General features: G+C 39.5%; 1 protein-coding gene across 9 annotated transcripts in view; it reads left to right on the top strand.

Annotated features, from left to right (window-relative positions):
- RGS8 (regulator of G protein signaling 8) overlaps positions 1–13,989 on the top strand; it is a 71,497-nt gene that overhangs the window by 33,230 nt on the left and 24,278 nt on the right. For all 9 annotated transcript variants that reach the window (XM_007480925.3, XM_056815621.1, XM_056815626.1 and 6 more), the window contains one exon: positions 1,860–1,924. In XM_007480925.3, the coding sequence (XP_007480987.1) occupies positions 1,860–1,924 (65 nt within the window). The remainder of the gene's footprint in view (positions 1–1,859; positions 1,925–13,989) is intronic.

Genomic DNA, 13,989 nt, shown 5'->3' with positions numbered 1-13,989 from the left:
TCCAGCCTCATGTCAGTCACTCAGTCGTTAGAGTTCCCTGGATGCCCACTGGGTAGATGAGCTCCAGCTAGGCTCCCTATACAGGTTACCCTAGAATTGTGGTAGTTCCAAAAAACAGTTAAAGGATATGTGACTTTGTTAATCAATTTGCTTTATAGCAACTCATTTGTGCAGTGCTTTCTGTATAATAAAGGACTTTAAGAAACATCTCATTTGATCCTCTCCCAAACTTGGTGAGAAAGGTACTAAAATAATGTAAACCCCATTTTATGAGTGAATTAACTGACTCAGAGATAGCTGGGTTTCCCAGTGGATAGAGCACTGGACCTGGAGTCAGGAAGACCTGAGTTCAAAACCTGCCTTAGACACTTGACTAGGTATGTGACCCTAGGCAAGTCATTTAACCTCTGTCTGCCTCAATTTCCTCAGCTATTAAATGGAGGTAATAATTGCTCTCACCTCCTAGGGTTATTGTGAGGATCAAATGGAGCAATATTTGTAAGGTTTTTTGCTAGCTGTTATTATTAAGGGACTTGCCCAAGGTCACACAGCTATAAGTTGTTAAACCAAGACTGAAATACAGGTCTTTGTACTCCAGGTCTGTGTTTTTTTTTTTTTTACAATGCCGCATTGCCTCTGAACAGTTATGAAAGGAACATTTATCTTTCTCAGAAACGGATGAAAATCTTATATTTGGTCACTTTCCCCTCCAGGAGTAATGCTTGAGGAAAGAGAATCTTTTTATGGTCCCCTTCTTGTTAGAATTAAATCTGAGCCCTGGGCTTTGAAACCAAGAAACTGAAACTTGCTTAAAATATTAAGCTAAATAAACAAATAATAAAAGTTAAATTAATTAATTCAACACACCCTCAGTGTTGAAAGTGCTTCTTGATTTTTCCTGATACCTCAGAGGGACCAGTGGAGTACTTCAGCTAGCCTCCTGTTGTCCCTTACTCTGATCAGCCCATCCTTTCTTTCAGTCATACAGTTTCCTTGATGACATCCTTGGCTTATCTTCTTCAGGGTTCCTCCTTGGCTATATGTTACAGTCTACTCAGACTCACCATGAGCAGATTCTTCATTGTCTCTATCATTGATTTAAAAGTACTCATGTCTTCAGGGGGAAATTTTGTAAGACTTATAGGTTTTAGTACATGTCTCCTTCAGTTCTCTTAAAGCACTGGGCTGGCAAAAAAGGAGCATTTCTAGTAATTAATTCAAGTTGTCCTTCCCTGAAGCTCTTACTGAAATCTCAGCCTGGCGTAGGGGCATGTATCTGATTACTAGAAGAAAATGTGATTAGGGCATAAGCTCTGGAAGGTCCTATCCAACTGAAGAGGCATTGAGTATGGGTCCTCCAATAAATTGCTCTAGGCTTCATTTTACAGAGTTCAGAAAGGGTTATTGACAAGTTGCTCAAAGAAGGATGAATTTGAAGGTCTTGGGGACAGTCATTATAGGGATTGGACCTGTGGCTTCAGTATCCTCCCAGGGAAGGAAGTTCCTTCAACCCAATGTGGGTTGGCATATTCTCCCCAATTTATAGTCTTAGAGAAACACCTAGAACACTGAGAGAGAAAGTAATTTCCCAGGGTTTGGTCAGCTAGTATGTGTTAGAGGCAGAATTTGAACTCCTATCTTCCTGGCTCCCAAGACAGCTTTCAAAAAAAAAATCTCCCAAAATGGAGAGGGGTTTTAATCTCTCTCAGAGGAAATAAAGTCATGAATTCTTAACTTAATTTAGTTGATTAATTAATTTATTTCAAGCTCCCATTTTGTATTATTTTGTATGAACCAAAGGGGATGAGAGGATTAGACTTTGTGGATGGCATTCAGGAATATAATTTCTTCTGTTACAGGAGGCTGTCCACAGAAGAAGCTACGAGGTGGGCAGATTCGTTTGATGTGCTCCTCTCCCATAAGTGTGAGTAGACCCCAGCTCTTCTGATTCTGAAGCTCAGATACAGTTTTCATAAGAATATAAGATCTAGTGTCCTCAATGAACCTTGATAGCAACTTTTCAGGGGAGGGATTTTACTGATACTTTAGATTTGGGGAGGGGGTTAAATGGTCAAGAGTTCTTGGCTTCAACTCCTAGTTATTGTGAATAAATCTAAATGACATTCCTCCCAAGTCCTCAGGACTCCTTAGTGAGATCATTTATAAAATAGGCATTATACAAATGGCATAGAATACTACAATTGATGCTTGAGGGGATAAAGTGAGGGAAAGCTGTGCTTTGGAATAGTCTTAAGTCTACCCTTAGTTTTGTTGTTGTGTGTTGTTCATTTGTCTTTGATTCATTGTGACCTCATTTTGGATTTTCTTGGCAAAATACTGGAGCAATTTGCCATTTCCTCCTCTGGATCATTCATAGATGAGGAAACTGAGGCAAACAGGGTTAAGAGACTTGCCCAGGGTCACATAAGTAAGAAGTGTCTGAAGTCAGATTTGAGCTCAGGAAGATCAATTTTCCTCATTCCAAGCCTGGTACTCTATCTACTGTGCCAACTAGCTGCCCCCTCAGTTTCATAAACTATATCAAAATTAAACTTTGCTTTTCTCTTCTTCAAGGCAATGGAATTCAATGAGCATTTATTACATGCCTTCTGGGTGCAAAAAGAGAGAAATAGCTTTAGAATCAGAAAGAGAAGTGTTCAACTCTGTCCTCTACCATGGCATGTGACCCTGGACAAGTTACTGAGCTCTCAGTATCTCAGGCAATTTTCTAAAGTGCTTATAAGGTGCTAATTAAATGAGCTAATATACATAAAGTCCTTAACACAGTGCCTAGCACAAAGTAGTTGCTTAATGAATTCTTATTTCATCCATCCATCCATCCATCCATCCAATGTTCATTGATAGCAGAAGTTCCTCCTTGGGACCTTTCTAAACTGATGAAGTCACATGTCTGGTCTCCTCTTTCCCTGAAAGTGCTGGGCACTTCTGACCTCAGGGACCTTATTTTATTTCTATTATTTCTATTATTTTTTTCTATTATTTCTTGTTTCTATTATTCTTGTGCTTGCCATACCCACCACTTTTCCTACAGAGCCAAAAGAGACATATAAAAGAGGCAAAAATGGGATATGGCATAGTAGTGGGATTGTAATGGCCAGGACGGAAGATGACCATAGTCATTGCCATTGGTGGTGAGCCATTCTGGTTCCATTTTTCCTGTTCTCATCTTTCGCTCTGACCATTTCTCTCTATTTTCTAAGACTAATAGTTTACAAAGTATGCTGAGTCTTTTGATGGTAGAAGGTTATATAATTAGTATTATCTTTAAAAATTATTTGACCTTGTTGAATAGACCTAATTTCCAAGAAACGATTTACAAGGACAAATTAAGCAAATGGAAATGTACTACCATATGACAAGTCAGGCAAATGCCATGAAATCCTATGGGAGGAACATTCATATTTCTAACAATTGTACTTAGAAGAAATAATGTAAGGTAAAAACAGTTTTTGTTGGAGACAGGTGTCGCAAAAGCAGCAAGTTTATCCTGTAAAAGTTGGTAGAGTAACTGCCAAATAGGACTTCAGCTTTGACAGTTACTCCTACTTTTTTGAGAGGCTACATTATCTGGAGTCTCATTAGGGCTAAAGCAAGTGTCATTATCAATTTTCCTCTTCTTTCCCCCTTGGAATGGATTTGTTTCAAGGTCATATTGAAACTTGGTTTCTGTTGCTGCCTCCAGAGTTGACTCACTGGGTTTGTGCCCCTGAGGCTGTTTTCTCGTTGGTGAAATGAAGATAAAAATACTTCTTTCCTGTCTCATAGGTGGTATGAATAATTGAGAGTGTCTTCAGATGGGTTTGAGTTCCTCTATATGGAAACAAGTTGATGTTAGGTGAAGGTATTATGTATTTAATACAAAATAGTATACATAAATAAGATGAACCATCTTGAACTTCAGATGGATTGAATTTCTTGCCCAGATCAAAGGGCTGATGAATTTAGTCATAGGACCTTTGTTAGACCTTGGTACTATAAGGGAACTGGTGGTAGAAAGACTTTTATTTCTATTGTTTCCATCAATGATATCAGATTATAAATCTTACAGCACGAGTTTCATTTTTCAGAAATGAAATAAGAAAGAGAAATCCTTGTGTATTGGATAGAAAGCCAGACATTATTGAATATTTTTGTAAAGATTTTTCATTTTACCAATTACATGTAACAATTCTCTACGAAAGTTTTCTCAAGTTATATAATCCAAATTGTTTCCCCCTTCCCTTTCCAAAGATGGTAAGCAATTTGATCTGAGTTATACCTGTATTATCATATTTTTATAAGAGAATAATCATATAAAACCAAAAACCCCAATAAACTTAAGTGAAAATAGTATGCTTTGATCTGCAGTCCAACTACAATTCTTCCTCTGGAAGTGATGAGAAATTTTTTTTTTGGTCATAAATCCTTCAGAATTGTCTGCTATCATATTGTCGAGAATAGCTAAGTCTTTCCCAGTTGATAATTCCACCATATTGGAAAACCAGACTTTAAAACATGGGTTCAAGTGCCACCTATGACACATACTGACTATGTGGCCCATGTAGATTCAACCTCTTAGTATTCTCTGACAACTCTAAGACTATATCTTGGTAAGGAAGTTTCCTCACAAAGAGTTTCTTATGTCAATAAAATAATTATCACATCTGGTCCTTTTCCTATTCCACTTCCAAAATGAAAAGGTGAAATAGGCTTTCTTACAGTTGGAAGACTCATTTAAAGTTAAGAAAACAAACACATTTTTATTAATACCATGTTATCCTTTTGTGTGTCTGATTTCTTACTGCCTAAGCAATTTTGGCTAGATTCTTATTAATCTCCTCTGTTTCCTCATCTGTAAAATGAAGGGGTTGGACTAGATGATCTCTGAAGTCCCTTCCAGCTTTAAATATCAGATCCTAAGATATTTTATTTTTTCATTTTTGTGTGGAAATGAAAATCTATAATCTCTTTGAGAAAAGGGAGAACTCTCCTTGAAACCTTGGCAGAAATTCAGAGGCTTTGCAGGTCTATTTTTCAAAGCTTTGACTAGAGCTGACTTCTCAGGTACCTTCTGAGTGTGATTTTATAGGGGTCCAGCATGAGGTCTAAGGAGATGTCAGAGCCTACTTCAACCTTGAAGGGTGTTGACAACACTTTAAAAAATCTAATTAATTTGGGTTAGGATGGTGACTTAATTAGTGCTGATTAAGTTTTTCCAAGGGGACCTCGGATGCCATAGTCTCTTAGGAGGGACAGGCTAGCCCTTGATCAGAAGTGTGCAAGGCTTTCAATTAAGACAACAAAATATGTCCTAAAAATGAAGAAAAGGAGAATAAATTGAATGGTCGGGCCCCAGAGGAATGTATTGAGGTTCTGTGAGCCATTCCTTGGTAATTCTCTATAGCTGGGGAAGACTAAAAGAAATACATAGTTTCTGAGTTTTCTTGTCTTGGTAACACCAAATGATTATATTTTACTTCTGCTCTTCTCTCAGCCCCTGCCTCAGAACAAAACAGAGAATGGTAAAATATTAGAGCTAGAAAGGATCTTAGAGCTTATCTAGTCCAGGGGTTCTCAAAGTTTTTGGTCCCAGGACCCCTTTATATGTTAAAAAATTATCAAGATTTTCCTGACCCCCTAAGAGTTTTTGTTTATGTGGATTACATCTGTAAATATTTACTTTACTAGAAATTAAAACATCTTGATACTATTATGAAAATATTTTGACTTTGTGGACTATGGAAGGGTTTTAGGAACCTTCATGAGTCCCTAGATTATAGTTTAAGAACTTTTGATCTAGTCCAATGCCCTCTCTTAACCAAAGATGAAACAGGCTATGTGGATTAAAGTTGTACTGGCAGGTAGCCCACCCATCTCTATCACCTCATTCTCCCCTCACATCTCATCATCTCCTGTTATTTTAAATACATAAACCAGGAGTGAATCTGTCATTAGACTATTGCAATTGGATTCAGTGTTATCCGTTTTTACTGAGATTCTACCACTGCTTAGATGACTTGGACAAGTTATTGGACCTCTCAGTCTCTGTTTCATTTTAAAATGAGAAAGGGGGATGATTGTCATACTATGCCTCTGGAGAAGATGGAGTGTTATGGATTAGAAAATAGTATAAGCAGATGAATTCAAAACAGAAAAGAACACCAGGGCTCAAAGAGTATAACAGTTAAATTAGTCTCTAGTAATAAAAATATTATATTTTAGAGGTTTATTAAAGATTATTAGAATTAAGAAATGAAGAAATACAAAATAAGAAAAGCACGTGCAACCTACTCACTACATCTTGCCTGCCCGGTAGAGAGACGCATGTGCTTAGAAGTGGTAGCAGAGAGCCCAAGTCAGTTTAAATACGAATTTTGTTCTTGGCCCAGGTGGGGATCTCAGGTGAGATTATAAGTGTCAAGGACTTCTGGGGATTGAAGTTTGGGGTTCAAATCTCCATTTTTATAAGAGTCATTTTCATTTGTTCTAAGCCAGCACAGCAAGAAGTCATTGTACAGTAGTCCAGGGGTCTTTGCTTGACTTGTGCTGCTTAAATATTTTTACCAATGACTTGGATAAAGTCATAGATGATATGCTTATCAGATCTGCAGACAACTCAAAGCTGAGAAGGATAGCTAATATACTGCATAACATAGAATCCAAAAGTATCTCAACAGGCTGAAGCATTGGACTCCATCTAAGAGGATGAAATTTAATAGGGATAAATGTCTAGTTTTATACTTGGGTACAAATAGTCTATGTCACAACTATAGGAGATGGATAACAATAGTTTTGAAGAGTACTTGGGGAGCCCAGTGCAACATCAATATAAAGTAAAAAAAAAACAACCTAATGTGATCTTAGGCTAAATTAAGTGGTGCTTAACTTTCAGGAATAGGGAGTTAGTCTCACACACAGCTCTGCCCTCGTCAGATCCCATTGGAAGTACCGTGTTCTGTCCTGAGTACCATAGGTTAAGAAAGACATTGACAAGCTAGAGAGTGTTTAGAGGAGGGCAACTAGGATGGCTAATGGCTTAATAATAAAAATTATATAATTTTTAAAATAAGTATTTATTAAACTACTATGTGCCTGGCATTGTGCTGAGCACTTTACAAATAGTATCTTATTTGATTCTGAATTGGATATGAAGATCATTTGAAGGAATGAGGCATGTTTAGCCTACATACTAATGGAGGACATAACAACCATGTTCAGGAATTTGAAATATCGTGGAGGGATTAGACCTGTTCAGTTTGGTCCCAGAAGGAAGAACCAAGAGCAGTGGGTAGAAGTTGCAAAGAGGCCAGTTTTAGGCTTGATGTCAACAAAAACTCCTAATGAAGTTGTCTCAAAGTGGAACAGGTGGTAGCTCAGATGGGTTTTCCCTCCTCAGAAGTTTCCAATTAGAGACTGTATGACTTCTTTTTTACAGATGTTGTTATGATGATTCCTTTGATGTATAGATTGGACCAGGTGGCTATTGAGACCCCTTCCAACTCTTAGATTTTGTGATTCTGTGACTTGATGATCTTTTCTTTTTTCTTAAACAAACAAACCTAAACCCCCTTACTTTCCATCTCAGAATTACTACTGTGTACTGGTCACAAGGCAGAAGAGTGGTAAGGGCTAGGCAATGGGGTTTAATTGACTTGCCCAAGATCACACAACTAGGAAGTGTCTGAGGCCAAGTTTGAACCCAGGGCCTCCCATTCTAGGCCTGGCTCTCAATCCAATGAGCTACCTAGCTGCTCCCTGGATGATCTTTTCTAAGGTCCCTTCCAGCTTAAATATTCTGTTATATTATGATTTTGTGATACCTACATCCTCATGTGCCAGACTCATTGTTCTGTCTTCAGGAATCTTGGACTGAGCAATAGTCAGTCCCCTCCAGGGGGAAGTTTAATTCAGTCCAGTTGCTTACAGGGTTCTCAAAAAATGTTTCAAAGCTGAGATGTGGAAAGGTGTCCTGAAGGAGGGTGGGAGCTCCATGTCAGCACAATCTTCTTGGGTACTATTCAATTGGAAGATTTAATTGATTTATATCCTATGATAAAATAAACCCTCTGTGATTTCTAAAACATTAGGACTAAGAGGATTGAAAAATGGAATGATGTTTGAGACCAGTTTTATTAAAAATAGACATGGATTTTTCTTTTTAAAATGCAGTTGAGGGGCAACTGGGTGGCTCAGTGGATTGAGAGCCAGGCCCAGAGACAGGAGGTCCTAGTTTTAAATCTGGCCTCGGATACTTCCTAGATGTGTGACCTTGGGCAAGTCAATTGACCCCTATTGCTTAGCCCTTACCACTCTTTTGCCTTAAGAACCAATACACAGTATTTCTTCTAAGACTGAAGGTAAGGGTTTAAAAAAAAGCAGTTGAAAATATTAGTATGGAACCAGTGGTGGTGGTGGTATTGATTTCCTCTTCCTAAGGAGGAGGGAATAGACCCTTTTCTTTTTTAGTGATAGAGACTAGATCCTCTAGGATGAAGAAACTCCTTCTACCCATGTAGGTTGGTACCTTTGCAACTTCCTAGAGAACTGAGAAGTGAGATGATTTGCTCTGGGTCACCCATCCAAGAGGTATCTGAGATAGGGCTTGAACCTAGGTCTTGTTAACTCTCAAACCAGCTTTCTCTCTACCTAAACCATAACCTGCCTCTCTTTTTTTACCCAAAACTAATAATGAGGTGCCAACTGGAAAGGATGCTGTGGAGTGCTGAAGCTATATTTCTTCCCAGGGGGCTCTATTTCTTTAGTCTGGACCTCTCTTCTGAACTCCAGACCCTTATCTCAAACTGATGACAGAGCATCTTTTTTTAAAAACCATTACCTTTAGTCTTAGAATCAATATTGTGTATAGGTTCTAAGGGAGCAGAGTGGTAAGAGCTAGGCAATGGGGTTAAGTGATTTGCCCAGGGTCACACAGCTGGAAAGTGTTTGAGGCCAGATTTGAACCCAGGACCTCCCATATCAAGGCCTGACTCTCAGTTTACTGAGCTACCATGTAGCTCCCCCCAGGGTATCTTTACTTGAATATGAACATGGTCTATTATTCAGTAGACAGGGAAATGACTTGACTGTGCTGTCATTTGGCATCTTTTTCTCTTTTCAGTCTAGTGAGGAGTTAGTTTTGATTTCTTCAGGATTGGAGCTCAGAACTTTTGCTTAAGGGCATGTGTGTGTGCACATGTTTGTGCATGCACATGTACATACCTGTGTGTGTGTGTGTCTGCACTGGAGGGGAGAGACTATGTCTACGTGCATATGTCTGCATGGAATGTGCTTCTGCATTGGAGGAGAGGGGGTGCTTGTGTTTGTGTGTGGGTGTGCCTATAATGTATATGGACATTTTTCTGCCCCAACATCTCTCACCTCGGTCTGTGAGCTTGATGGAAATTCTATGTGACAGAATGCTGGAGGACAGGCATGCAGGCATCTTTAGCTTGTAGTCCTCACGAGGTTTAGGCACATGGCTTGTCATTTGTTTCCAGTAGGCTAGCCTCTAACTCTGCTTACCTCTCAGATGTTCCCCCCACATCCCCAAGGAAATAAGGACAGAGATCCATGTGAGTTGCAACGTGGTGATTATTTTCTTCCCTGCCCTCCCTCCCTTGACTTCCATTACGCAGGACTTCCATACTTGGATGACACTTATCACTCTTCACATATCTCTGTCCTCCTCCCATTTGAGTTCTGTGCTGGCCTGTTTTTGCTTCAACCAGAAAACGCTGAATCACTGGAATGTTACAGACCAAAGACCCTGTGCTTTTCCTGGTGCCCATCTCCAACAAACACAAACCAATTCACAGACATTATTTAAAAAAGAATAATGCCCTTAGTAAATGCTCATCTTATGATATAGCTTTAGAGTTCAAATATGGCTTTAGATACTAGCTGGGTAAGTCATTCAATCCTTACCTGTAAAATACGGAGAAGGAAATGGCAAACGACTACAATATCTCTGCCAAGAAAATTCTAAATGGGGTCACGAAGAATTGGACACAACTAAAGGGAGAAATCTGGACCCTGGCAAAGGACAAAAATAATAGAATGCCCATTTTATAGTTGGGGAAAATTGAAGTACAGAGAGGTCAGGTGATTTGCCCAAAGGTCCACTGGCAAAGTGATGAGGGCTTCTTGAGTCCCAAAGTAAATGCAACCATCATCATTATCAATGTGGGGGTAACTTGTGTTCATTATATACCATGCTTTAAAGGTTTATGAAGAAGCAGCTAGGTGGCTCACTGGATCTCTATCTCTATCTAAGCCAAGCTTAGAGATCAGAGACTGGGGTCAAATCTGACCTCAGACACTTCTTAGTTGTGTGACCCTGGGCAAGTCACTTAACCCCTATTGCCTAGGCTTTACTGCTCTTTTGCCTTGGAACCAATGTGGGGTATTGGTTCTAAGACAAGATAAGTTTAAAAAAAAAAAGCTCAGTTTGGGATATTTGAGTTTTGAGGGAAATGAGGGTGGAGGGACCATGTTCATATCCAAGTAAAGCTGTTCTAGGGCCTTGTTGGCGAAGCTGTGGCACATATGCACAGCTGGCTCTCCAGGAGCTGCTCCATTCCCCTTCTTCCCAGCAACCAAGGACATTTTTTGCATGCCCACGCCTCTGTCCTACTGAACAAAGCAAGCACTTTCTCCCTCAACTCTCTCCAGTGTTCTCAGACAGTTTTAATTGGCCCTCTGGGCACTCAAACTAGGAAAAGGTTGCTAACCCTGCTTTAGGGGCAGCTGGGTGACTCAGTGGATTGAGAGCCAGGTCTAGAGACCAGAGGTCCTGGGTTCAAATCTGGCCTCAGACACTTTCTAGCTGTGTGACTCTGGGTAAGTCACTTAATCCCCATTGCCTAGCCCTTACCACTCTTCTGCCTTGAAACCAATATAAAGTATTGATTATAAGACAGAAGGTAAGGGTTAAAAAAATTACTCTGTCATCAGTTTGAGATGAGGGTCTGGAGTTCAGAAGAGAGGGCCAGACTAAAGAAAGAGATCTCTGAGTCATCCTTTAGAGATGATTGTTGAAGTTTTGGAAGAAAATGAGATTGCCAAGTGAAAGAATCTAGAAAGAGAGAACTAATTCACTTATGTATATACACTCTCTGTATATAACATTCAGAACCATAAGTAGGGCAAAGGAACTATGCCCTTAGGCATAGAAATGTAACAGCAGAAATGTTTAACATAACCTCTGTTGGCTGGTCTGCAAACTACTCCTTCCTAATTAGGACTATGACACCTAGTTATGAAGAATCATTATTCAATGGGAAGCTCTCAGATTCCTGGTGGTGTTAATAACAGCTCTCTTTGAACCACCATAACGTTTACTACTTAATTAAACCTATCTTAATTACTTGTATTATTTTTATATCATGAATCATGGATTTATTTGTTTTCCTTACTCCAGGTGTCAAAATGACTAGTTATGGTTTCTCTCTCTCTCTCTCTCTCTCTCTCTCTCTCTCTCTCTCTCTCTCTCTCTCTCTCTCTCTCTCTCTCTCTCTCTCTCTCTCTCTCTCTCTCTCTCACTTTCTGTCTTAGTAACAACTTTCGAGACAGAAGGAAAAGGCATAGGAGTTAAATGACTTGCCCAGGGGCACACAGCTGGGAAGTGTCTGAGATTAGATTTGAACCCAGGTCTTTCTGACCCCAGGGCTGGTCCTCTATCTACTGTGTCACCTAACTCCTCCCCCTCTTCCCAGTTATGGTTCTTGTAATATTATTTTGGAAGAGCATAGAATTATGAGAGCAGGGACGTCTATCTCTAGCATTTAGAACAGAGCCTGGTGCATATTAGGTATTTTATAAATGCTTCTTCTTTGACTCTCTAGAAGGCTTCTCACTAGAGAAATATTTTTCCCTTTCCTTTCTCCCATCACTTTAATAGTGCAGGTTTTCCAAATTAAATCCAAAAGTTTGGGAGAAGTTAGATTTCCTTCATGGATGTTCTACCTCTGTTGACAGTGATATGCTTCCTTCCTTCCTTCTTTTCTTCCTGACCTGACATCTTAGAATCAATACTGTGTATTGGTTCTGGGGCAGAGGACTGGTAGGGGTTAGGCAATGGGGGTTAAGTGACTTGCCCAGGGTCATACAATTAGGAAGTATCTGAGGCCAAATATGAACCCAGGACTTCCCATCTCTAGACCTGGCTCTCAATCCACTGAACAACCAAGCTACTCCTTTTATTTTTTTAAAGATATTTTATTTTGATCCAGGATAATTCTGAGGAACTTATGAAAAAGAACATTATCCACATCCAGAGAAAGAGCTGTGGGAGTAGAAACACAGAAGAAAAACAACTGCTTGATCACATGGTTTGATGGGGATATGATTGGGGACATAGACTCTAAATGATCATCCTAATGCCAATAATAATATAGAAATAGGTCTTGATCAATGACACATGTAAAACCCAGTGGAATTGCTTGTCAGCTCCTGGAGGGGAGAGGGAAAGAACATGAATCATGTAACCATGGAAAAATATTATTAATTAATTAAATTAAAAATTAAAAATGGAAAAAAGATATTTTGTTTTATCAATTACCAAAAGTTTTCTGACGTTATAAGATCCAAATTATCTCCCTCCTTCCCTTTCCTCCCCCTTTCTGGAAATGGTTAGCAATTTTATCTGGGTCATACATGTATTATCATGCAAAACATATTTCCATCTTGTTCATTGTGTAAGAGAATACTCTTATAAAATCAACCTCCCAAATAAAAATACCAAGTAAACTAAAGTGAAAAATAGTGTGCTTTGATCCAGAAGCCCATTTCTTTTCTTTTAAACCCTTATTTTCTGTCCTAGTAATAACTCTTAAGAGAAAAGGAAAAAGGCTAGGCAAATGGGGTTAAAAGACTTGCCCAGGTTCACACAACTAGGAAATGTCTGAATTCATATTTGAACCCAGATCCTCTAAACTCCAGACTTGGTGCTCTATCCACTGTGCTTCTTGGTTGCCCCTTGGAACTTATAGTCTTAGAGAATTGCCAAAGGTACTGAGAAGTCCAATGACTTTTCCACAAAGTCAGAACTCAAACCCAGATCTTCCTCTCTCTCCCTTTAGCTGTATTGCTTCTCACTTATCAATATGAAGATTCAAAATTAGTCCCTGTTGCTACAGAGCAATACTTGCTACAGAGTGAGCCTATTCAGCCACTTTCCTATAAGTGAAAGTTTGGTTTTGTTACTGTTTCACAAATGTAGCCTTCTCCTTTTGGCTGGGAGCTTGCTGGAGATCCAGGACCAGGAGCTGGAAGCTTTGCTCTCTTTCTTCTATCTCCTTGGCTTTCATCCTATCCCAGAGGAAGATAAGCTGGGGGACCTTAGGCAGCTGTAGTTTACAGGGCTGTTCCCTGCTCCTCAGTAGCCACATTCAGGCTTCACTCCCTCAGTGACTTTGTTTCTCTCCTTTGAGCCTCTTTGCTCACATACAAATAGAAGGTCTGAACTAAATGACTTGGAAGGTCCATTTATGGTTCTGTGGCACAAAAAAAAGTGCCTTTGTCAATTTATGTCTTATTCACAGGTGTGTGTGTGTGTGTGTGTGTGTGTGTGTGTGCGCACGTGCGTGCGTGTGATGGGTACATGCATATAACAGCTTAGATTATCAGTCCTTTAGAGAATTTTCTCTAAATGGGCAGGGAAAAAATTTTTTTAATTAGTACCTCAGGCACTGATTATTAAAGGTGCCTTCACAGTGCTCAAGAAAATAACTTGTGAGGCAGCTAGGTGGCACAGTGTCAAGCCTGCAATCAGGAAGACCTGGGTTCAAATCTGGACTCAGAAACTTCTAAGATGTGTTACCTGGGATAAGTCACTTAACATCGATTGGTAGTCCTTCTTAGAGTTGTTACTATTTTACTAAGAAAGTAAGGATTAAAAAAAATTATGTTGGAGGTAGCTGGGTGGCTCAGGCCCAGAGATGGGAGGTTCTAGATTCAAATCTGGTCTCAGACACTTCCTAGCTGTGTGGC

The sequence above is a fragment of the Monodelphis domestica genome, chromosome 2 (assembly GCF_027887165.1).
Source record: "Monodelphis domestica isolate mMonDom1 chromosome 2, mMonDom1.pri, whole genome shotgun sequence".
Lineage (NCBI taxonomy): Eukaryota > Metazoa > Chordata > Mammalia > Didelphimorphia > Didelphidae > Monodelphis > Monodelphis domestica.
Note: the sequence above shows the minus strand (reverse complement) of the source record. Positions and strands in the feature narration are given on the sequence as shown.